The sequence below is a fragment of the Aquarana catesbeiana genome, linkage group LG06 (assembly GCF_042186555.1).
Source record: "Aquarana catesbeiana isolate 2022-GZ linkage group LG06, ASM4218655v1, whole genome shotgun sequence".
In the NCBI taxonomy this organism is placed as follows: domain Eukaryota; kingdom Metazoa; phylum Chordata; class Amphibia; order Anura; family Ranidae; genus Aquarana; species Aquarana catesbeiana.
The window spans coordinates 347207740-347230675 of record NC_133329.1 but is presented as its reverse complement, the minus strand read 5'-3'; the positions used below and the strand labels follow the sequence as shown (position 1 = coordinate 347230675).

General features: G+C 40.2%; 1 protein-coding gene across 1 annotated transcript in view; it reads left to right on the top strand.

The window, feature by feature from the left end:
- The window catches only part of LOC141147033 (bile salt export pump-like), a 122553-nt gene that overhangs the window by 5777 nt on the left and 93840 nt on the right, over window positions 1-22936 (top strand). Inside the window, exons 3-7 of the mRNA XM_073634005.1 lie at window positions 517-650; window positions 4507-4678; window positions 17550-17674; window positions 19723-19897; window positions 21662-21775. Coding sequence (XP_073490106.1) covers window positions 517-650; window positions 4507-4678; window positions 17550-17674; window positions 19723-19897; window positions 21662-21775 — 720 coding nt within the window. The remainder of the gene's footprint in view (window positions 1-516; window positions 651-4506; window positions 4679-17549; window positions 17675-19722; window positions 19898-21661; window positions 21776-22936) is intronic.

Here is a 22936-nt window from a genome sequence, read left to right as displayed (position 1 = left end):
AAGGGTCTTGCATTATTTTGTTGAGCACAGCACAATGAAATGCCCCATCATAGCAACGCACTATAGATATGGACTGGGATACTATTAACTTTGCACTATAACTCACTGTAAAGCATATCTACAGTGTGCTGCTGTGAGTGGTGATACCGTGCATTCTAACATAGGTCATGGTAAGATTAATCATTTACTCAGTGTAAAATAATGATTTTCTTTGTCCTAAACTCAACCCTCCACAGAGCACAAGATTTCTTCCTTGCCTCCCCCTCCTCTAAATAGGTAGCAATATCAGTTTTTTCAGTATGCTTTCTTCAGCTACCTTTATTTTTTTAATAAAATATGTCTTTTCAAAACTTATAAAGTGAATGTATTGAAAACAATCTTTTTCATTCAAATATCTGACATTGGCATGGCATATCTAGGGCTTAGCACATTGCATTATAATGCTGTCATTACAATTCTCCTCGGTGACAACATAGATCATCACGCCGCATCCAATTGTATTTCCTTTCATAATAGATTTCATTATGGGTTGTGGCCGCAGCTCATCAAATTCAAATTATTCGGAAGGAATATTTTAGGAAAATAATGAGGCTTGATATTGGCTGGTTTGACTGCAATTCTGTTGGAGAACTTAACACAAGAATTTCAGAGTGAGTATAATGAGACATTGAATTAAATATTTGTTTACTGCATTTACCGAGGATGCAATTCAGGAAATACGTATCTAGTTATGGTACTGTAAGTGTACGTTTTATTTGATTTTGGTAAACTGAAGACTGAAGTGTAACACCACTTTCTGAAGAAATACTTTCTTAAACTGTAAAAATGCATTAATATAGTTCTTGTTCAGATACTTCCTGTTATCACACTTCTTGTCATATCCACTGATGATGAAAGCTATAGGGTTCATTGATTAACCTCCCTGGCGGTATGATTATTTCGGATTTTAGGTGCTGAAAGCGGTACAATTATTTTGCATGGAAATTTGGCGTTTTATATTGTAGGTCTGTAAATCTTAACAATAACACACTTAAATCTGTCCAAACCAGAGTCTAGTAGATATCCCAGGTATGATAAAGTTTGAAACACAAAAACATAAATTATAATATAATAAATAAAAATAAATAATTAAAAAAAAAAAAAAAATAGTAATAAAATAAATTTCCCCACAATTCACTATCGCTCAATTCTGCAAGTGTTCTAATTTACTATCGCTGTTTTCTAGCTGGTCTAAAGCCACTTTTGACGTAAAGGGACACTTTTTGGTTGCTATGGACAATCTCCAGTTTCCAGGCAGAAAGAACAGTGTATATCATGTAAAACTGCATGCAGGGCATGGGCCAGAGCACTGGGGACAAAAGGGATGTGAAATCATTTCATACAGTACTGTAATCTGTAAGATTACAGTACTGTATGTATTATGATTTTTACTTTTTTTTTAATTTGCCGCCAGGCTCCGCCCCCGTGCGTAGCGCCGCTCGCAGGGAACGGAGCCTGGCACGGAGAGGCTTCGGAGGAGGACAGAGCCCTCGGACACTGCGGGTGACATCGCAGGATCCCAGGGACAAGGTAAGTAAAGCCGCCCCAGGATCCTGCAATGCGATCCCGAGTGTGGCTCGGGGTTACCGCTAATGGTACTGAATTTTAACCCCGCGCCACACTCGGGAATACCGCCAGGGAGGTTAAAGGCAAATAGGCTATTCACTTATAAGAGAAGGTGCACTTTGCAAGGGAATTTTCCCCAGAAAGTAGTGAATGAGGTGATATTTCACTCTGCTAAGGATACCCAATCATGTGCAAGCAAAACAATTTTTGCTTGCACATGAATGGATGATGGATGTCAGCATAGTTTCATCTCATTCACTAAGCTCTTGGGAAAATTCCCCTGCAAAATGAACAGCCTATTTGCCTCTAGTACATCAACTCTTATAAGGGCTCATGCTGATACATAGGAGTTGATTTACTAAAGGCAAAAAGGCTGTTCACTTTTCAAGGTAGGTTGCAATTTGAAGGGAATTTTTCCCAGAGCTTAGTAAATGAGGTGATGCTCTGCTGATTTCCATCAGCCAACCATGAGCAAGCAAAATGCTGTTTTCTTTTTTATATCTCTTGCATTGGTTGATTCTTGTATGATTGGGTGTTCTTTGCAAAGTGAAATGTTACCACATTCTTAAAGCTCTGGGAAAAAATATTTCAAAATGTAACCTCCCTGGCAAAGTAAACAGCCTATCTGCCGTTAGTAAATCAACACAATTTTCACATCTATGATCCATGGTTGTTACTAACAGGAAGTTGATCTAGAGAAATCATGTGCTGCTAGTGCTGGATTGAGTGATTGTGGCTGTATGAGATCAGAAGTGAGCAAAAAAGAATAACAAAAAGCTGAACATCATGGTATTTTAAGACATGGTATTTGTTTTTGATGCATAGTGACTGTAGTGGCTGTGTATGTTTTAGTAGTAAAGAGGTACAGGGGACGAGTGTGAGACAATCATGACCTTACTAAGGTACCATCCCAAAATAGACATATACCATATTAGAACAAAAAAGGTGGGAACTTTACATGTACCTTGCAAGGTCTAATGAAAACACAGATCATAGAGATTTATGTGAAAATAAACATATCTTTAATCTATACATACAGGTAATTGTTTGTAAAAAAAAAGAACTTGTTAAAAACAGTTACAGTAAGGTTGTCCACGATGTTGTTATCCCAACTGGAAAATTTAGGTATATGGTCTATGTGTTTTGTGGGATAACACGCTTCATCAGGGCCCCGGATTATAACACAGATTATCTATATACTGAAGAAACAAAACAAATACCCAGAAAAATATATACGTTCATTGTATATTTCAACAATATTAATAAATGATATAAGATATATATATATATATATATATATATACACTTAAAAAAAAGGAATAAAAAAAACACCTGTAAAACTTCAATGGCCGGCTTGATGGGTGTGAAGCGTGGGGAGCCTGTGGGGGTTGACTCCTCGTCCCCCTTACAAGGAAGGATGCTCCTATATATTGATGGGGTTTTTGAATGTTAAAGGAAGGATTGACAGTTATATCTAAAAACAGCTGTGTATGTTTTAGATCTACTTTATAGCTGATCTCCAGGCAAATGGCTAAATACACAAAAATAATACAAATAAGGCATTCCTCCATTCTAAAAAATAAGTGTGGCTATGCTGCACTGTGTTTTGGCTTAAAGGAACATTTTTAAATGTGATCTAAGGCCTCTTTCAATTGGTGGTAGTATTTACCACCCTCAGAAAGGAGTATCGACAATGGATTGGATTGGTTTGACAGCTGGTTTACTGACAGTCAAGAGGCAACACTGCTGCTTCCTGCACACCTGTTTTAATCAATTATCTCTATCCCAATGGGGATTTTACATTGAACTACCGCACTGAAACCACCATAGCCGCATATGGCATGTGATTGTAAACACAGTGGGAGAGTCTGATAGGTGCTGCCAACTATAAAACTCATCATGCCCAGTTAAAACTGATGAAATGATGCATGTGGGCACTGCAATGTATAGTCACCCCCTCCATCCTCCATGTATATTCGGAGGTAAAAACATGGATCAACTCCCCTGACTGCAAGTATGAACTCAGCTCAAGCTTACTCATAGTACAAGTGCCACACATATGCCACAGTCCTTGCACCCATATATTCCTCAATTATTGTACCACAAGTGAGAGTTTTACAGCCACTTTTAAATCTAAAGAATCGTGTTTGAAAAATTCATCAGAATATTGAAAATATGAATAAATGGTTTGGCCAGGAGTATGTAATGCACCATGGTAACACCGTGGTTGTTATGTACAACACAGTGCAGTGCATTGGTCGGCAGTATTTGTCATGGTGCCCCTTATATTGCTGGTTAATAAGGAGAAAAGATGGTGGCTCATGTGATCAACATTAGGAAAAAATTGCCTGCACTGGTGGACTGTGGATGGAAAAAATGCCCAGATTTGTAGTCAAAGGGGAAAAAATGCCCAAATTTGTGGTCAATGGGAATAAAAAAATGCCCAGATTTGCGATCAAGGGGAATTAAAAAATTCCCTGATTTGTGATCATGCAGAAGAAAAAATGCCCAGTGTAGCTGACCTGGGGGGATGATTGTGGTGCATTGGGCAACCTATTTAAGTGACTTTGTCGCATGACAAATTGTGGCAATGTGAACCGGGGGATTTAAAGCTTTGTAAAACTCTACGATGGCTGAGCTGGAAGATACGATCTGAGTGAGATAGCGTACTGCCAGCACAAGGACACCCAGATCAAATATTGGTCTTGCTACTAAAAGAATATCAAACGTTGTAGCTCTAGCCAACGCCTTGCACCTACTTTATCTATAAAAAAATCCAAGAAATAGTGGGATAGGAAGAAGTAGGGGTAATTTGACTTTGCATTGGGAGACATGATGGTAAGTAGAAAACTTCTCTTAATATGAAAATGTACTCACTAAACTTTACTTTTCATCAAACAGTGATATTAACAAAATAAACAATGCCATTGCCGATCAAGTAGCAATGTTTGTCGAAAGGATATCTACATTTGTCTTTGGATTCCTTATTGGTTTTCTTGGAAACTGGAAGCTCACTTTAATAATAGTAGCAGTGAGCCCCCTTATTGGTATAGGAGCAGGATTAATGGCCCTGGTATGTATACATTAATTGTATTCTATTTTTCTAAAACTGACTGTTATAAACTACTGTTATGATATCCTGACTTTTATATTACATTGGTGTTTTCTAGTTTGGCCCTAGAGTGGGTCTATTCATATTCTTGTGAGAATTTGAACTCTAAACTCTAATGCCCCGTACACACGGTCGGATTTTCTGACGGAAAATGTGTGATAGGACCTTGATGTCAGAAATTCCGAGCGTGTGTGGGCTCCATTACACATTTTCCATCGGAATTTCCGACACACAAAGCTTGCTATAAAACTTTCCGACAACAAAATCTGTTGTTGGAAATTCCGATCGTGTGTACACAAATCCGACGCACAAAGTGCCACGCATGCTCAGAATAACTTAAGAGACGAAAGCTATTGGCTACTGGCCCGTTTATAGTCCCGACGTACGTGTTTTACGTCACCGTGTACAGAACGATCGGATTTTCCGACAACTTCGTGTGACCGTGTGTATGCAAGACAAGTTTGAGCCAACATCCATTGGAAAAAATCCATGGATTTTGTTGTCGGAATGTCCGATCAATGTCCGACCGTGTGTACAGGGCATAAGAGGTTATTTTTACTTTTAAGAGTACAGGTAGTTTTGTTTAATATGGTTACATGTGCCTCCATGCCTGGAAATACCTGTTTTTTTTTTTTTTTGGTTCCTGACACGGAATGGTATGGCAGGGTAACAAAGAAAATATATGTACAGTACAGTGGCAGCTGGTGCTCCATCGATTGGGGGCGGCAGATGGACCGGACCACAGACCCCACCCCCGGTGGGTGCTCTGCGCCCACCCTTTTTTGAAGCCTATTAGAGCCTCTGGCTCTAATCACATGCTTAAAAAAACCCAAAACATTGGAATCCACTGTGTGCATCAATAGAAACACACAGCCCTGTAGCTTAGGATGGCAAGGCACTCCCCCTCCTCCTCCCTCCCTTCTCCAAGCTAACAGAGACTGCATTTACCTTTCCTAACTGTTTCCAGTGAAGACTGGAGGTTCAGAGAAGCAGCACTAAGAGGGCAGGAGCCAGTAGCATTGAATGATGTAAACTTTTGCTGGGGTAAAAAAATATAAATGATCTAAATAATTTACTTGGGATTGTTTATTTTATCGTGCTCAATGTGTTCAGCTAAAAAAAAACAAAACACTAAAGGTTTAATACTACTCTAATATATTGCAGCTTACCGATCTTTAAATATGACGACTACATTCGTTTTCTTTTATTAGGTTTTTTTTTAAATTGGTGATCCAACCAGTAGCACACTAATGCCATGTACACATGACCGTACATTCCGGCAGAAAAGGTCAGACGGAATCATTCCTTCGGACATTCCGATCGTGTGTGGGCTTCATCTGACTTTTTCTTTCTAAAATTCTGACGGACCTAGAAATAGAACATGTTTCAAATCTTTCCAACGGAACCAGTTCCTATCGGGAAAGCCGTTCGTCTGTATGCTATTCCAACGGACCAAAAACGACGCAAGGGCAGCTATTGGCTACTGGCTATTGAACTTCCTTTTTCTAGTCCCACGTCATCGCGTTCTAAACGATCGGACTTTGGTGTGATCGTGTGTAGGCAAGTGCATTTCAGCGGAACTCCATCCGAAAGACCGTCGGAGTCTATTCTGACGGAAAGTCCAGTCGTGTGTACGTGGCATTAGGGTGTCTCCACTGGATGGAAGAAAAACGGAACCACCCATGGAAAGCAGCAATGTCAACCTATGGAGAGAGTAATGTTAGTTGTACTAGCAGATTTAGATGAACTTGACTAACAAATTAAAGCTGAACTCCACATAACATAAGCAGTTATAAGCAGTTACAGAAACATTTTTTTTCTTTTTGTTATTGAATAGAGATTTTATCTCATCAAGTACCTTTACAATCACTTTAACTGACACTGCTTACAATGATCAGCTTAAAAGCTGATCATTGTAAGCAGTGTCAGTAATAAAGTGATTGTAAAGTCTTGTTTTTTTTCCTATAAAAATAACAAACATGTTATACATACCTCCTCTATGCAGTTGGATTTGCACAGGGCAGCCAAGATCCTCCTCTTTTCAGGTCCCTCTTTTGTGATCCTGGCCCCTCCCTCCTGTTCAGTGCCCCCACAGCAAGCAGCTTGTTGTGGGGGCATCTGCGCCGAGTCACAGCTCCCTGTGTCCATTCAGACACGGAGCCCTGACCTGGCCCCACCCCTTTTTCTTGGCTAGCTGACTTTGATTGACAGCAGTGGGAGCCAATGGCACCACTGCTTTGTCTCAGCCAATCAGGAGGGAGAATCTCCGATGGCTGAGACACTCGTGGACATCACTGGACAGAGAGGGACCTCAGGTAAGTATAATGCCCCGTACACACGGTCGGACTTTGTTCGGACATTCCGACAACAAAATCCTAGGATTTTTTCTGACGGATGTTGGCTCAAACTTGTCTTGCATACACACGGTCACACAAAGTTGTCGGAAAATCCGATCGTTCTAAACGTGGTGACGTAAAACACGTACGTTGGGACTATAAACGGGGCAGTGGCCAATAGCTTTCATCTCTTTATTTATTCTGAGAATGCGTGGCACTTTGTCCGTCGGATTTGTGTACACAAGATCGGAATTTCCGACAACGGATTTTGTTGTAGGAAAATTTTATATCCTGCTCTCAAACTTTGTGTGTCGGAAAATCCGATGGAAAATGTGTGATGGAGCCCACACACGGTCGGAATTTCCGACAACAAGGTCCTATCACACATTTTCCGTTGGAAAATCCGACCGTGTGTACGGGGCATTAGAATGCATTAAGATAAAAAAACCTTCTGACTTTACGATCACTTTAAATGGTTTGTCTCAATCCTCTAACTGCCACTTTGTCTGGACAGTTTGGTCTGTTAAAGGATGGGGTTTGCTAAAGAAAACAATTTAAATGTTGCTCTTTTTCTTGTTATGCAACACTGAAGAAGTAACAAATAAAAAAAAAAAAGTGAAAAAATATTGATGATAGAAAAAAAATCGAAAGAACAAAACAGTAGCTAGAATAAATAATAGCTAAGGGGAGAATGGGAGGAAGGAGTTAATTAGGTTTAAATAGGTTTAACTAAGAGCTAATAAGGGGTTTATTAGAAATACATCTCATTAAAAAAAAAAGTTACATTCCTTCAAGTGATGTTATATACAGATCAAAGGTCACACCTTTGATCCACATATGAATGTAATAGTAAATGCAATGAAACCATACATTAATTAATTGTATTCACTCAAAAACACTTATGATTATCTGCTACAGTATGGGTGTTCCCACTCTTCCTGCTATAACATAAATAGATTAGAGGGACGTACTGGAGAGTGCAAACTCTGGCGCAGCTGTACATTGAAACCAAAGCTTAATAGAAGCTGAAGTAAGATATTGATTGGCTACCAAGCAGAGCTGCACTAGATTTTGCACTCTCCAGTTTTAGTAAATCAACCCCAGTGACTTGGCCCAATCTAGGAAAGTGGTAGTATTTGCACACAACCCACCCCCGAGGCATGTATACTTCTCCGAGCATGCACCCTTTCTGCCTCCCCCCACTGCTGTAGTCCTCACCAGTGGCTTCTGGTACTCAACATTTTTGGGGGGCACAAACAAACTGAAGAATTAAATTGTTAGTAATACAGGACTGTAAATAGCCATTTATCAGCTGATTATGTATCATTACTGCTAGATAAAACTGTGCCCATCACATGCAGCCTCACTGTGCCCATCAATTGCAGCCTCACTGTGCCCATCAATTGCAGCCTCACTGTGTCCATCATATGCAGTCTCACTGTGCCAATCAATTTCAGTCTCACTGTGAACATCAATTTCAGCCTCACTGTGCCAATCATATGCAGCCTCACTGTGCCAGTCATATGCAGCCTCACTGTGCCAGTCATATGCAGCCTCACTGTGCCAATCATATGCAGCCTCACTGTGCCCATTATATGCAGCCTCACTGTGCCCATTATATGCAGCCTCACTGTGCCTGTCACAGTAGGCCAATCACATCCACATTTCAAGTAAAAGAAAAAAAAAAACACTTAACATAAGGTGTCCTCATCAGAGCCCCCTTTTACATCAGATGTACCAGTCAGAATCCCCCTTTACAGAAGGTGCCCCCCTATACATCAGGTGCCCCAATCAGAGTCCCCCTTTACAACAAGTGTCCCCATCAGCATCCCCCTATACATCAGGTGTCCTCAATAAAGTCCCCCTATAAATCAGGTGTCCTCTATAGAGTCCCCCTTTACATCAGGTGTCCCAATCAGAATCCCGCTTTACAACAGGTGTCCCCATCAGCATCCCCCTATACATCAAGTGCCCTCATCAGAGTCCCCCTATACATCAAGTGTCTGCATCAGAGTCCCCCTTTACATCAGGTGTCCCCATCAAAGTCCTCCTTTACATCAGGTGTCCCCATCAAAGTCCTCCTTTACATCAGGTGTCCCCATCAAAGTCCTCCTTTACATCAGGTGTCCCCATCAGAGTCCTCATTTACATCAGGTGTTCATATTAGAGTCAGCCTTTACATCAGGTGTCCCCATCAGAGTCCTCCTTTACATATGATGTCACCATCAGATTCCTCCTTTACATCAGATGTCACTACCAGAGTCCTCCTTCACAATAGATGTCCCCATCAGACTCCCCCTTTACATTAGATGTCCCCATCAGAGTCCTCCTTCACATCAGATGTCACCATCAGAGACCCCTTTTACATTAGATGTCCCCATCAGAGTCCCCCTTTACAATACATGTCCCCTTCAGAGCCCCCTTTGCATCAGATGTCACCATCAGAGACCCCCTTTACATTAAATGTCCCCTTCAGAGTCCCCCTTTACATCAGATGTCACCATCAGAGTCCCCCTTTACATCAGATGTCCCCATCAGAGTCGTCCTTTACATTAGATGCCCCCATCAAAGTCCTCCTTTACATTAGATGCCCCCATCAAAGTCCTCCTTTACATTAGATGTCACCATCAGAGACTTAGATGTCACCATCAGAGACCCCCTTTACATAGATGTCACCATCAGAGTCCCCCTTTAGATCAGATGTCCCCATCACAGTCCTCCTTTACATTAGATGTTCCCATCAGAGTTCCCCTTTACATTAGATGTCCCCATAAGAGTCCCCCTTTACATTAGATGTCCCCATCAAAGTTTCCCTTTACATCAGATGTCCCCATCAGAGTCCTCCTTTACATTAGATGTTCCCATCAGAGTCCCCCTTTACATTAGATATCCCCATCAGAGTCCTCCTTTACATCAGATGTCACCATCAGAGTCCTCCTTTACATCAGATGTCACCATCAGAGACCCCCTTTACAATACATGTCCCCATCAGAGTCCTCCTTTACCTTAGATGTCACCATCAGAATTCTCCTTTACATTGGATGTTCTCATCAGAGTCCCCCTTTACATTAGGTGTCCTCACCAGAGTCCTCCTTTACATCAGATGTCACCACCAGAGTCCTCCTTTACATTAGCTGTCCCCATCAGAGTCCCCCTTTACATTAGATGTTCCCATCAGTGTCCCCCTTTACATTAGATGTCCCCGTCAGAGTCCCCCTTTACATCAGCTGTCCCCATCAGAGTTCTCCTTTACATTAGATGCCCCCATCAGAGTCCCCCTTTACATCAGATGTCCCCACCAGAGTCCTTATTTACATCAGATGTCACCATCAGAGTCCTCCTCTACATTAGATGTCCCCCCCCTTCATACTCACAGTTCTCGCAGCAAGTCGCCTTTTATCCACCTTCGGACCAACCAGGATGAGTCAGAGAAACTGGAAGTGAAGGCACAGGAGCCGCCAATCACACACCACAGCAGGGAACAATGCTATAGAGGGAATTTTAAGGGCACAGAGCTCTGCGCCCCGAGGACTTTTTAAAGGAAGCCAATAGAGCTTCTCGTTGGCAATCACGTGATTGCCAACACATCATGCTTCTCATAGCAGCTGTGTGTCTGGTGCCCTGCCCCCCCTAAAGGGCCATTATTTATTTATTTTTTAATTTCAGCAATTGCAGCATGTCATGCTTCCCACCAGCTGCTGAGGGTGATGTTTCAGGATCGAGAGTGGGAAAAGGGGTCAGTGTAGCTGAGGCTGGAGAGAAAGGGACTCGGGAATCTCTGTCCTCGGTCACTGTCTAAAAAGTCAGTCACCAGGGGTCTGTTTATGCTGATATTACCCCAAAGCTCCCCAATGGGGCTACTAAAACAATTTTAAAATAATATTGTAAAAAATATTGAGAAAAATAATGACAAAAATTAAAAAATAATTAAAAAAAAATGTTTTAAAACAATAATACAAAATTATAAAGAATAAAAAACTACTGACATCGTGCACTACCCCTACTGACACCAGCCACTGCTCTTCTGACACCTTCCTCTGCCCTACTGACACAGTTCACTGCCTGGCTGACATGTTCTACTGACTGACACCATCTACTGTCCCACTGACACCAACCTCTGCCCTACTGACAAATCCACTGCTCTACTGACACCATCCACCGATCTACCAACAACCGTCCTCGGCCCTTCTGACACATGTATTAATACATGTTTACATTTATTTATAAGAGTGTGTATAGATGTGTGTGTGTGTGTGTGTGTGTATGTATGTATATGTGTATATATCTATAGATATATATATATCTATCTATCTATAGATATATATATATCGATCTATAGATATATATATATATATATATATATATATATATATATATATATATATATATATATATATCTATATCTATAGATAGATAGATAGATAGATAGATAGATAGATAGATAGATATACACACACATATACACACACAAACATGTGTGTTTGAGCTTCGGGGGTGCACACCCTAATGTAATAGGCTGCACACACCTATGATGGTGCCTGAATAGTTGTGTGTCCAAACCCAAATAGCAGAGCCAGTTTCATGACACTGACTATCCTTTTTAGCCATCTGTAAGACCCCTTTCACACTGGGGCCGTCCGTGCATTAGCGATAAACCGCCGCTCGTTTTAGCGCCTCTTTACAGCTGTTTAAGTGGCACTTTTCAGCCGCAAAGAAGTGTTAAAACCGCCTGTGTTGCGGCGCTTACAAAAGGCTTTTCAGGCACTTCGGAAGCGCTGCCTATTTATTTCAATGGGCAGGAGTGTTTTGGGAGCGCTGTACGTCCCGCAAGCGCACCACCCTAGTGTGAAAGCACTCGGGCTTTCACACCCTGAAGGCATGGGAGGCCGTTTTCAGGTGCTTTCCAGGCACTATTTCTAGTGCTTAAACACCTGAAAACTGTCTCAGTGTGAAAGGGCTCTAAAGGTGGCATTTTGATGACCATTGTAAGAGGGGTTTTCTTCTCAATGGCCCTTGATAAATTCGATTTATCAGGGGTTCTGTTGAGCTCTAAATTTTAGATTACTTCAAGGGTTTCTTTGGGATAAAAAGGAATATTGGTAGATAGCTAAAGAATATTAGCTTGCTCCTTTAACTGATTCTTTCACAGATATTTTAAGAACAAAATTATATATCTGTTAATTGTTTTTCTTCTAAGAAAGTGGCCAGCTATTTTTGTCTTCAGGATGTTAGTAAGTAGAGTTTGTGCCTTATCCTATCTGGTTATGTAACTTCTTACTGTTCAGCTGGTTGTCTAACACAGGAAACTGTCACTACTTATTGCTACGTGCAGAACTCTATTTAGTTTATCCTGGAGATGACCTGCCAGTTGTGAAACAAATTGTCCAGACTGCCAGCCAGACTTGTAGTTCCATAATAGTTGCAAATGTCTTTAGCTGGGCATGTCAAATTGGTGTTTTGTGAGCTACGTGAGGCCCTCTTGCCCCTCTATGGTGGCCCACAGTTTAAAAATTCATAGTGAATCTGGCCCCAAACTGTTCTGTAGCTTTTCCACTAATGGGGAAAGTGGTTTTCTATGTCCTGCATTAAGGCTAAAGTTGCAATGGCAGCATAGAAAAAATGTTACATATTTCTAGAAATAATTAATATACAAAATTATTTATAAATGGAAAGTTAAAGCAAAGGGATGTATCATTTTTCTTACTGTGGCCCTCTTTAGAACCTCAGTGCCATGTTACTTTTTTTACTGACTTTTCCTACTGCTCTTGTTCCTCTCGTTTGAGCTTGTTATGTCTGTCTATGACTGTGAAGGCAACTGTAAGAGATGAGTGAATCGATTTGTGAATAAGGCCAATCTACTTTGCTAGGCAAATTTCATCCTCTCTGCAAATTGCACATTTTTGATGTGTCTGAACATTTGTCCAGTCTGTGAGTAATCAAGCAACTTGTTAACACATGTTGTCAGGATGAAATGTGTGACTTTCCACAAACTGACATGGGCATTTTAAAGCAAATTGAAAATATGTGAGTTAGGAAACGTGAAATTTACAAAAATTCTAAGGTTTGCCTAGTTCATTTAGCCCTGGTTCCCATCAGATGCTCTAAGCCCCACTCCAGGCAAGCCTTGCCTTTTAGCTTAGAAAGTAGTAAGAAAAGAGTTGGAATTTTATTTATTTATTTTATTTATTTCAGGTACTTATATAGCGCCGTCAATTTACGCAGCGCTTTACATATACATTGTACATTCACATCAGTCCCTACCCTCAAGGAGCTTACAATCTAAGGTCCCTAACTCACATTCATACATACTAGGGACAATTTAGACAGGATCCAATTTATTGCTGGCTCTTTTCGGGGAACTTATTCGCTCTTTTTCCATATCAAACCAAGACATCTTATGAGAAAAATAAGGTTCACTGGGACATAAAAACACAGACAGAAATAAGAACACGGAGGGATTTACTAAAACTGGTACACATATAATCTGGTGCAGCTGTGCATAGTAACCAATCAGCTTCTAACTTCAGCTTGTTCAATTAAGCTTTGACAATAAGTGCCGGTTCACACAGGGGCAGCTTCAAAGTCGTCTAACTCTGACAAAACAACTTCTGTATAGAAGTCAATGCAAGCCGCCACAAAGTCGCCCCAAAGTAGTACAGGAACCTTTTTTGACTTGAGTCACTCCTATTAACGGTTCCATTGCAATGCATGGAGCGCGACTTGTTAGGTGGCTAAGTCGCCTGAGAGGTCGCCCCTGTGTGAACCGGAACTAAAACATAGAAGCTGATTGGTTACTATGCACAGCTGCACCAGTTTTAGTAGATCTCCCCCAGGGGGTCCAACCTTTATCCTCTTTACTCATTAACCGCTTCAGATTTTACCCCCTTCCTGACCAGAGCACTTTTTACAATTTGGCACTGCGTCGCTTTAACTGACAATTGTGTGGTCGATCGGTGCTGTACCCAAACAAAATGTGCGTCCTTTTTTTCGCACAAATAGAGCTTTCTTTTGGTGGTATTTGATCACCTCTGCGTTTTTTATTTTTTGCGCTATAAACAAAAAAATGACAATTTTGAAAAAAACACAATATTTTTGACTTTTTGCTATAATAAATATCCCCCCAAATTAAAAAAAACAAAAAAAAAAACAATTTCTTCATCAGTTTAGGCCGATATATATTCTTCTACATATTCTTGGTAAAAAAAAAAAAAAATCGAAATAAGTGTATACTGATTGGTTTGCGCAAAAGTTATAGCATCTGCAAACTATGGGAAAGATTTATGTCTTTTTTTTTACTAGAAATGGCGGTGATCTGCGATTTTTAGCGGTACTGTGACATTGCGACCGACAGATTGGAGACTTTTGAAACTTTTTTGGGACCATTGGCATTTATAGAGTGATCAGTGCTTTAAAAATGCACTGATTACTGTGTAAATGTCACTGGCAGGGAAGGGGGTAACACGAGGGGGCGATCAAGGGGTTAATTGTGTGTTCCCTCAGTGTGTTCTAACTGTATGGGGATAGGATTGGCTAGGAGAGGAGCCATATTGTTTTTCCTACTTAGTAGGAACAAACAATACGGCTCCTCTCCTCTGACAGCACAGGGATTTGTGTGTTTACGGGATTTCGCCCAGGAGAGCCATTGTGCTGCAGTATATCTGCGTGACATGGTCGACAAGTGGTTAAACTGAACTCCAGAAGTGAATATTTGCTTTGGTATAGGGAACATTTAAAAATGTTAATTGTGACTAAGCAGTACCCTGAAATATGTACCTTTTGTCTTTCATTTCTTTTGAAAAAAGAACAGTGCTTTCCTGGTATATGAGTGCCTAGGCAGGCACTCCTGTGTCTAAAGTCCCATCACTGTATATCTGCAGTGTAAGATTTAAGGAACTTAAAGTGTTACTAAACCCACAACAGTAAAATCAGTCTGTATATGCAGTAAAACATGCTTATTATACTCACTGTGCAACCTAAGGGGTTAATCATCTGCATTGTGTAAAAAGGCTGTTTGATCCTGTCTTCTCTGTTCCTCCCCTTCCTCCACGGTCCCCAAACCATCTCCTGATAGAACAGAGGCCAAAGAACAAGCTGCACATGCTCAGTTTTGTGTGTATTGCTAGAGAGTTTTTGTTTTTCTTTGGAGAGTACATGTGATCAGCACAGGGCCAATCAGCACTGTCCAGACAGAGGGTCAGGAGTTTTGCAGCCTCGTAGGACAGTCAGAGGAGTATGAAAAATCCTTCTACAAGCTTTAACCAGACACGGATAGAAGTCACAAAACTGCGCTAACTGCTGATGAAAAAAGGTATTTAGCAGTTTATATTTACTAAAATAATTACATTTCCATGTTCTGTGTACTGTAGGAGACCAGATATAGTGAATGCAGGGTCCTGGGTTTAGTAACACTTTAAGCCTCTGACTGCTAGTCTCAGAAGATTTAACATAATATTTTATGATGACACTTTTGTGCTGCTCAGTGTTCTTCTTGCTGGAGGAACTTACATGAGAAGTAAAACCATGTTTATGTCAAGACGGCCACCTTCTCACAGAGACACAGTGCAGAATAAGACATGAAAAGTCAGTAATGAGGGAAAAGTGAGCTGCAGGCAGACCACAGACAATAGTGGCCATTACTCTTTTGCCTTCTACCTGCCTTTTTTATGGGTACAGCTTCAAGAGTTCAATTATTCTTTGAAGTGCTACTTTCTTTGCCTCCGGTAGAAAGAGTTCCCATTTACTCTATAACCCTTTACTGAGAAAAGAAGTGAGGGGAAATCGCCCCACTGGTGCCACAGACAGCAATACAAACCTGGTTTTATTGAGCAACAAAATACATTTGAACAGATATTTCAATGCTAAAAGCCCACTTTATTTTATGCAAGAATCTAACATGTTTCGGTGTGTTTAAACCACTGAAGTGTGTTGTACATACAATAAAGTGGACTTTTATACTTGACACATCTCTTCACATTTGTTTTGCCACTCCACATGCAAACCTAAATCTGTCACACGTAAGTCTTCCACCCTTATCATGATAACCTAATTTTAACATTCATATCCTTCTAATGCCGTGTACACGTGATCAGATTTTCCGATGGGAAATGTTGGATGTGAGCTTGTTGCCGGTAAGTCCGACCGCGTGTATGCTCCATCAGACTTTTGTTTTCAGGCTTTCTGCCAACAAATGTTGGCTAGCATGCTCTCAAATTTTCCTCCAACAAATGTGTGTTGTCGGATTATCCGAGCGGGCGTACACAAGTCCATCGGACAAAAGTCCAAAGTATAAAACACGTATGCTCGGAAACAGAAGCGGTCGGTCTTGTAAACTAGCGTTTGTAATGGAGAATTAACATTCGTGACATGGCAAATTATGAAATCTCCAAATGGGATAATAATGAAGCTGCTTTGCTGGTGATACTGATGGAGTTATTGCAAACAAATTTTCAAAAGCTTTTTTTTTCTAGTGATATCAAGAATATTATTATTTTTTTTTATTTGTGCAAGTTACCACAACACCATTATCCCGTAGTTTTTAAGAACAAAGATACAACTATGGTGGTTTCCCTTTTCAATTTTTCATTGTATTTTTTAAAATGTAACTGCCTACTCCCAAACTGTAATTTGAAGTAAAACACATAGCCAAGTATTCTACACAATTTTTTTTTATTGTGAATTAACAAAAGAAAACAAATAAAATTAGACATGATATCTGCCAATAGAACTTAACCAAAAAGTACATTCTATGCCTTCAAAAATATAGAAAATATACCAAATCAAATCATTATTCAACCAAAAACATGATGTCAAAGTAATAACTCCAAGGCCAATAATTAATAACACATTATCGCCTCTGATTCCGCAACATGGCTGGTTGACGAACGGCTATTCAGAAACAAACTGAAAAGCACGAATCAGCACTCAAACTTCTACTAACATGAAATTAGCAGAAGGAAACCAAAGTGTGGCGCTAAAGAGCTGAAAAACCACATTGTGGGTCTAGTACGTCACTACGTTCGTAATTGTTGGCCAACATTTGTGTGACCGTGTGTATGCAAAACAGGTTTGAGCCAACACCCTTCTAACAAAATTCCACAGTTTTGTTGTCGGAAAGTCCGAACGTGTGTACGAGGTATAAGACATCTATCAAGACATATATAGCAACTGCTATGAATGAATGAATTGGCATGGTCACCCACACTGGATAGCAATAAAAACCTAACAGAGATTCAAACCATTACCCGATCTACCCAGAACTAAAAAAAATGTGCTGGGGTTAGACTTCAACATGCATAACGTGTTGGCAGGTACACCATTAAACGCCATAGCATGAAACCATAGCTTTATAGTTAAAAGAAAAAAGCACTTATGATAAAGGACTATAAAAATGCCACAAATGTGCCTGTGTGATGCTAGTTAATAGTTTGAGACCAATATAGATAAACAGATTACAGTAAATATACTTACCCATATGCCCATTTTTTCTTTATTTATAGGCTGTTGCTCGACTGACAGGCAGAGAGCTAAAGGCCTATGCGGAAGCTGGTTCTGTGGCAGATGAGGTTCTTTCTTCTATTCGGACTGTAGCAGCTTTTGGTGGAGAGAAAATAGAGGCTGAAAGGTAATCATAGTGACCACAAGGCTACTAATACTAAAATATTTTACATTGTTCAAGCCCACAACATGGTTGAGTTCATAAATCCAATCTGTCTCTCTTTGAATGGAAATCCCTCTGTCCCTCTTTGTTCTATCATTATATTAGTCTCAGCTTTTCTGTATATGTTCTGTCCTCGGTACACTTTACCCTGTGTGCAGCTTGCAGCGACGTACTGCATGGGGGTGTAGTATGCATGGGGTGCAAGCTTTCTGGGGCTGCTGGAGCACAGACAGTGACCCTGCACCTGCTGCTTCAATGAGAGCAGGAGGTCACTTAGAGGAAGTTTCCTCCCGTGCTCTACTCAGCTCTCTCCTTCTCTGCTCCGGACTTCTCACTAAGCTCTTCCTCTTTAAGTTTTCTGGTGAGTGTGATTTGTGTGTGTGAGGGGGGGTTGTCTCTTCCTACAGTTCTGTGCACTGGGGTGCTGGGGATGAGGGCTGTTTGTACTGGGGAGGTGAGTTTTATTTGAGGCATCTATACTATGGAGTTGGGGGGTCTGTACTGGAGGTGTCCATCTGTACTGGGGATGTCGGTTTGTGCTGAGGGGTCTGTACTGGGAGATCAGTCTATTCTGGGGGGTTGGTCTGTGCTGGGGGTCTGTCTCTGCTGGGGAAGTCAGTCTGTGCTGAAGGGTCTCTGCTGTGGGGAGTAAAGGGGGAGTTCCTGGTGAGTAGGGACAAAGTAAGTGACACTGTCTGATGCTGAAGAGCTTTTCGAGGGTCCTCTTTCAGTCCAACAGAGGCTGTCCTGTAATTCTAATTCATACCATACTACAGTGTTGTACACTAGTGTGTCTAGACATGTGCATGATGAAAAAATAGTTTTGTTTCCTTTTGTTTTGATAATCTAGTTATTTTGTTTAGTTAAATTTGGTTTATTCGTGCAATTAGTTTTCGGAATTTGTTTTTGGAATTCGTATTTGGAATTCATATTCAGGATTTTCTTCAAATTTACCAATTTTTTTCGATTCAAAGCAATCAAATCGATACATTTTTGAATCGGTCGAAACTAAAATGTTACATTGTCTCGATTTGAATGCAGCAAAGTGAACAAACAAAAGAAAAATCTTCATAAAATGGTTACAATGACTCTTTAAATCTTAACAAAAACAGCATTATTTCAAAATGGTACTCTATAAAACACACAAAGTCTTTGATTTCAGCAATATGTGTAGTGAGAATTCAACTGGAGTTCAATGTAAAATTTGATTTAAATTTCAGTCCAAATTACCAAAAAAAAAAAAAAAAATATGTGTTTATATTGTAATTCAGAGATTTGGATATATCCGAATCTCTGAATAACGAAAAATTTGTCCAAATGTTAATTCGGAACGAAATAAACCGCACATGTCTAAGTGTGTCATAACTTTTGTCTACTGTGATTGCTACAACTCTGAACCGTTACTATAAACTTATATAGTGCCAAGACTCGCACTTTATTTAAGACCCTGCCTTTAAGCTTGAAAACCAAGAAACCAGCACACCTATTTCTCTCAGTTCATGTTTCCTTAAAGCATCAGTGTGAGTGTGGTAGGGGCTTATTTGCCTAACAATTTGACCTCAACAAAGTGTTCCTCTTTCCATTCTTAGGCCGGTTCAATTCCCCCACCAACACAGACAGTATTGATGCGGGAATCTCTCCTGCCGGGCCATTGTCTTCTCCTAGGAGGGGAGCGGGGGAAGCCATTCTCACCGGGAGAAGACAGTGATTATCGCCAGTGGCTATAGCAGCAGCGGCAAGAGGATCCGGCAGGCTGGTTGTACCCAAGTTGATCGATTGATCGACTTGGTACATTCAGCCTGCACATTAACGGTTCGAATCATAGCCGGTTCCTGCTGATTTCGAACCATCTAAGGTCAGCCTTAGAAGGTTTGTTGAAATGAATATTGATTGCATTCATGGTTGCTTTCCAAAAAAACAAAAACCAATGACTAGATGTGAATGACTTGATTGCCGTAGGTTTTCTTTCCATTGATATGCAATTTATATGTCAATGTTTATATCTTTGACAGGTATGATAAAAACTTGGTGGCTGCCCAGGCTTGGGGTATTAGGAAAGGTACAATCATTGGATTTTTTCAGGGTTACATGTGGTGCATTATATTCCTCTGCTACTCTTTAGCATTTTGGTATGGATCTAAGCTTGTCATTGATACAAAGGAACTGACACCTGGAAGTCTGCTGCAGGTAACTTGATTCATGGGAAAAGATATTGATTTCATTTTCATAGAACTCTGGGCATATCTCACTTTCAGTTTCCACAAAGTATTTGTTACTTTCTTTGGGCTAGTGCACATATCTGGTTTTCTTATTACATCACAGCCTGAGCAATTACTATAAATGTTTCATTTCCAGCGTTAAGATATTCACTAGCCCCAAATTGACTCCTACATCAACATACTTACCCTTTTATGATAAGTATATTATTTTAGGAAATAAATATTTTAGTGTTAGCCATTATATAAGAAGTAGATTATATTAGGGTTACTGGTTAGGGACAAAATTAAGGCATAGGGTAATGCTTAGGAGTTTAAGTGATAATTAACTGTAGAGTGGTATTTAGGGGTTCATTTTAGGAGTTAAGTGTTAGGGTTCATGTGAACAGTAGTTGAGGGTTAATGTTAAGGGAAAGGTTAAGTGTGTGGGGGAGGGGGGTGTACAAGTAGGGAGAGGATTTAATTAATAGGGTCAAGTTCACATTTAGGAATAGGTGAGAGGTCCTCCCTAGATCTCGAGGCTTCAGCTCCCCGCTGACACAAGGCACTCGTGGCATAACATCCCAAGGATACAGCAGCGGTTCTTTTCTCATGCTGGACGGGGTAAGCCCCCAACCTACTGAGCACTATGTGAGTGCATAACACTTTGTTACAAACGTTGCTTTTTAATAAAATCATTCAATGCTGCATTAGTACTGTTAGTCTTGGCGCTACTTTTTCTTTCTCCTGCTTCCTATTTCATACTATACTATAACACTACTAACAAATGTTATCAGAATACAATTCTATAATTTTTTACAAACATAAACTATTTACACCACCAACATAAACTAATTATTGAATCTGATCATAACGCTATTCTTTAACAGTCTGTAAAAACACACAATATTATAACTGTAGGCAGGGGCAGTCTGCTGTCTCCACTGCAGATGGTGCTCAACTGCAGCGGCAATGCAGAGGAAGAGAAAGTCATGGGGTAAAGGGTTCCTTTATGGTTTCCTAAATCACTGGAGCAGCGATCCAATTGGATGCTGGCCACCCATGTAACTCTGGGAGCAATCTTAGATGTGGCAGAGTCTATTTAAGACCCTGTTTTTGGCACGCTTTATACGAATGGGCAACGTAGGAAAAGGTACCCCATCTGTTAAAGACAGTACTAGTATTAGGGAAAGTTTCCTGGATAAGAGATAAAGCATAGGATCACTACTCTCTGGATACCTTGCTGATTGAGCACAAGACTGCCAGGCTGCATTCTGTCCTCTCTCGACAGACGCTGTCGATTCAGCTGGAATCTGATTCTTCCCGTCATTGGAAATTGTGAGTGTGCCTGGCTAGGTATCTATCCCACCGGGTCTATGGTGAACTGTTGCTGCATTTCTTTAATACAAGTTTTTTATTGCACCAAACTTAATGAACTATTGCCTCTGCACCACACTACACCCCACCTACATACCCATAAAATAAGATTTTCTTATATGTTAAACATATCTACAACAATACTTCTCCTATCATGGTCTGACCAACGAATGTGATAATAATGTAATTCTATTATCATATCCATACATAATTCATTAAACTGGCAACATAATCTGACCACAGTGTTGACAAATAGGGATAACAAACTAACAATGCATCCAGCTCTGAGGGAAATAAGAATTAAAAGCAATTGTTCTATACTTTTTAAACATTGATAAATGGTTTCGTTTTTTTTTTTTTTTTTTTTTTTACATTTTAGGTATTCTTTGGTATTTTAGTTGCTGCTATGAATCTGGGTCAGGCCTCTCCATGTTTGGAAGCATTTGCTTCTGGCAGAGCTGCTGCTACCATTATATATGAAACAATAGAAAAGGTCAGTATTCGGATCTCATCTCAAGTCCCATTCTTAACTTTTATTAAAATTGTTTGTACTTTTTCTACTTATTTTGTTTATAAAGGTATTAAAGAGCCAATCCAAAATGGATATTCTAATCCTAGCAGACTTCGTCACACTCTATAACCTCTATAAAAAGAACACATTTTCCACAATACATATCATTGCTATATCACATTTGTGAAGGATCTCCTGCCATGATGCCACCTAGTCAGAATGTTTTTTCATTGGGATCTAGCTTTTCTCAGTTGAATCTTGTTAGATCCTCTTAGGTCTTACTATGTTTTGCTCTATGTGGTCCATCTAAGCACTTGGCTTTTAAGGACATCACCATCATAAATAGACCGTTATATGTTGCAGTCTTTAAAAATGTAAACAACCCAATATAGGTCTGGTCCATCTGCAGAGGGGATTAGATCAAAGTCTCTGGATTGACTGAATGCTATCCTTTACTGTATCCAGAGAACATGAACTCCCTTGCAAGGCCATATTTCTGCAAAGCCTTGGCTGTCAGCAACACATTTCCTTGTGTGATAAAAACAAAACTTATAATACAACATAACAGGGCAATGGTTTACCTCTTTTTCTAGTCATAAGCACTGACAGATTTAGGAAACTGTCTATTTCAGCTCCACTGCATGCAGCCTCAGCATGCCTTGTGCAGCCATGGCATTAGATCTAGTAAGACAAGGGAAGGAGGGCAGACAGTTGGCCTAAGAGGGCAGGTAGTTTAAATCTGGACCCGCTATCTTGTTTTTTAAAGCTGCAGCACTATATCCACCTCTGACTGGCTTTTTATACCTCTAGAGAACTCTAGTGTTGTCTCTGCACTTCTGCGATCCTGTTTTGATGGCCATTTGCTAACTTCAAGCGGGATTGCATACACATACAAGTCTATAGGAATATGCAAAACTCCCATGAAGGTCAAATTCAGGCCAAAAGAAGGTCTACTGCAGTTCAAATGCACTTGTCAATGAATTTGATGGAGCTCAGAAGTGTCTCAAACAAATATCTGTCTGATGTCATCAAACAAGGCCTTTAAGCCATTACAGTCAAACTTTGATATTTTTATGACAAACAAACAAATAGAAGGTTAAGATTCCATGGTAGGTGGGAGCACAACTACAAACTAGACTTAAA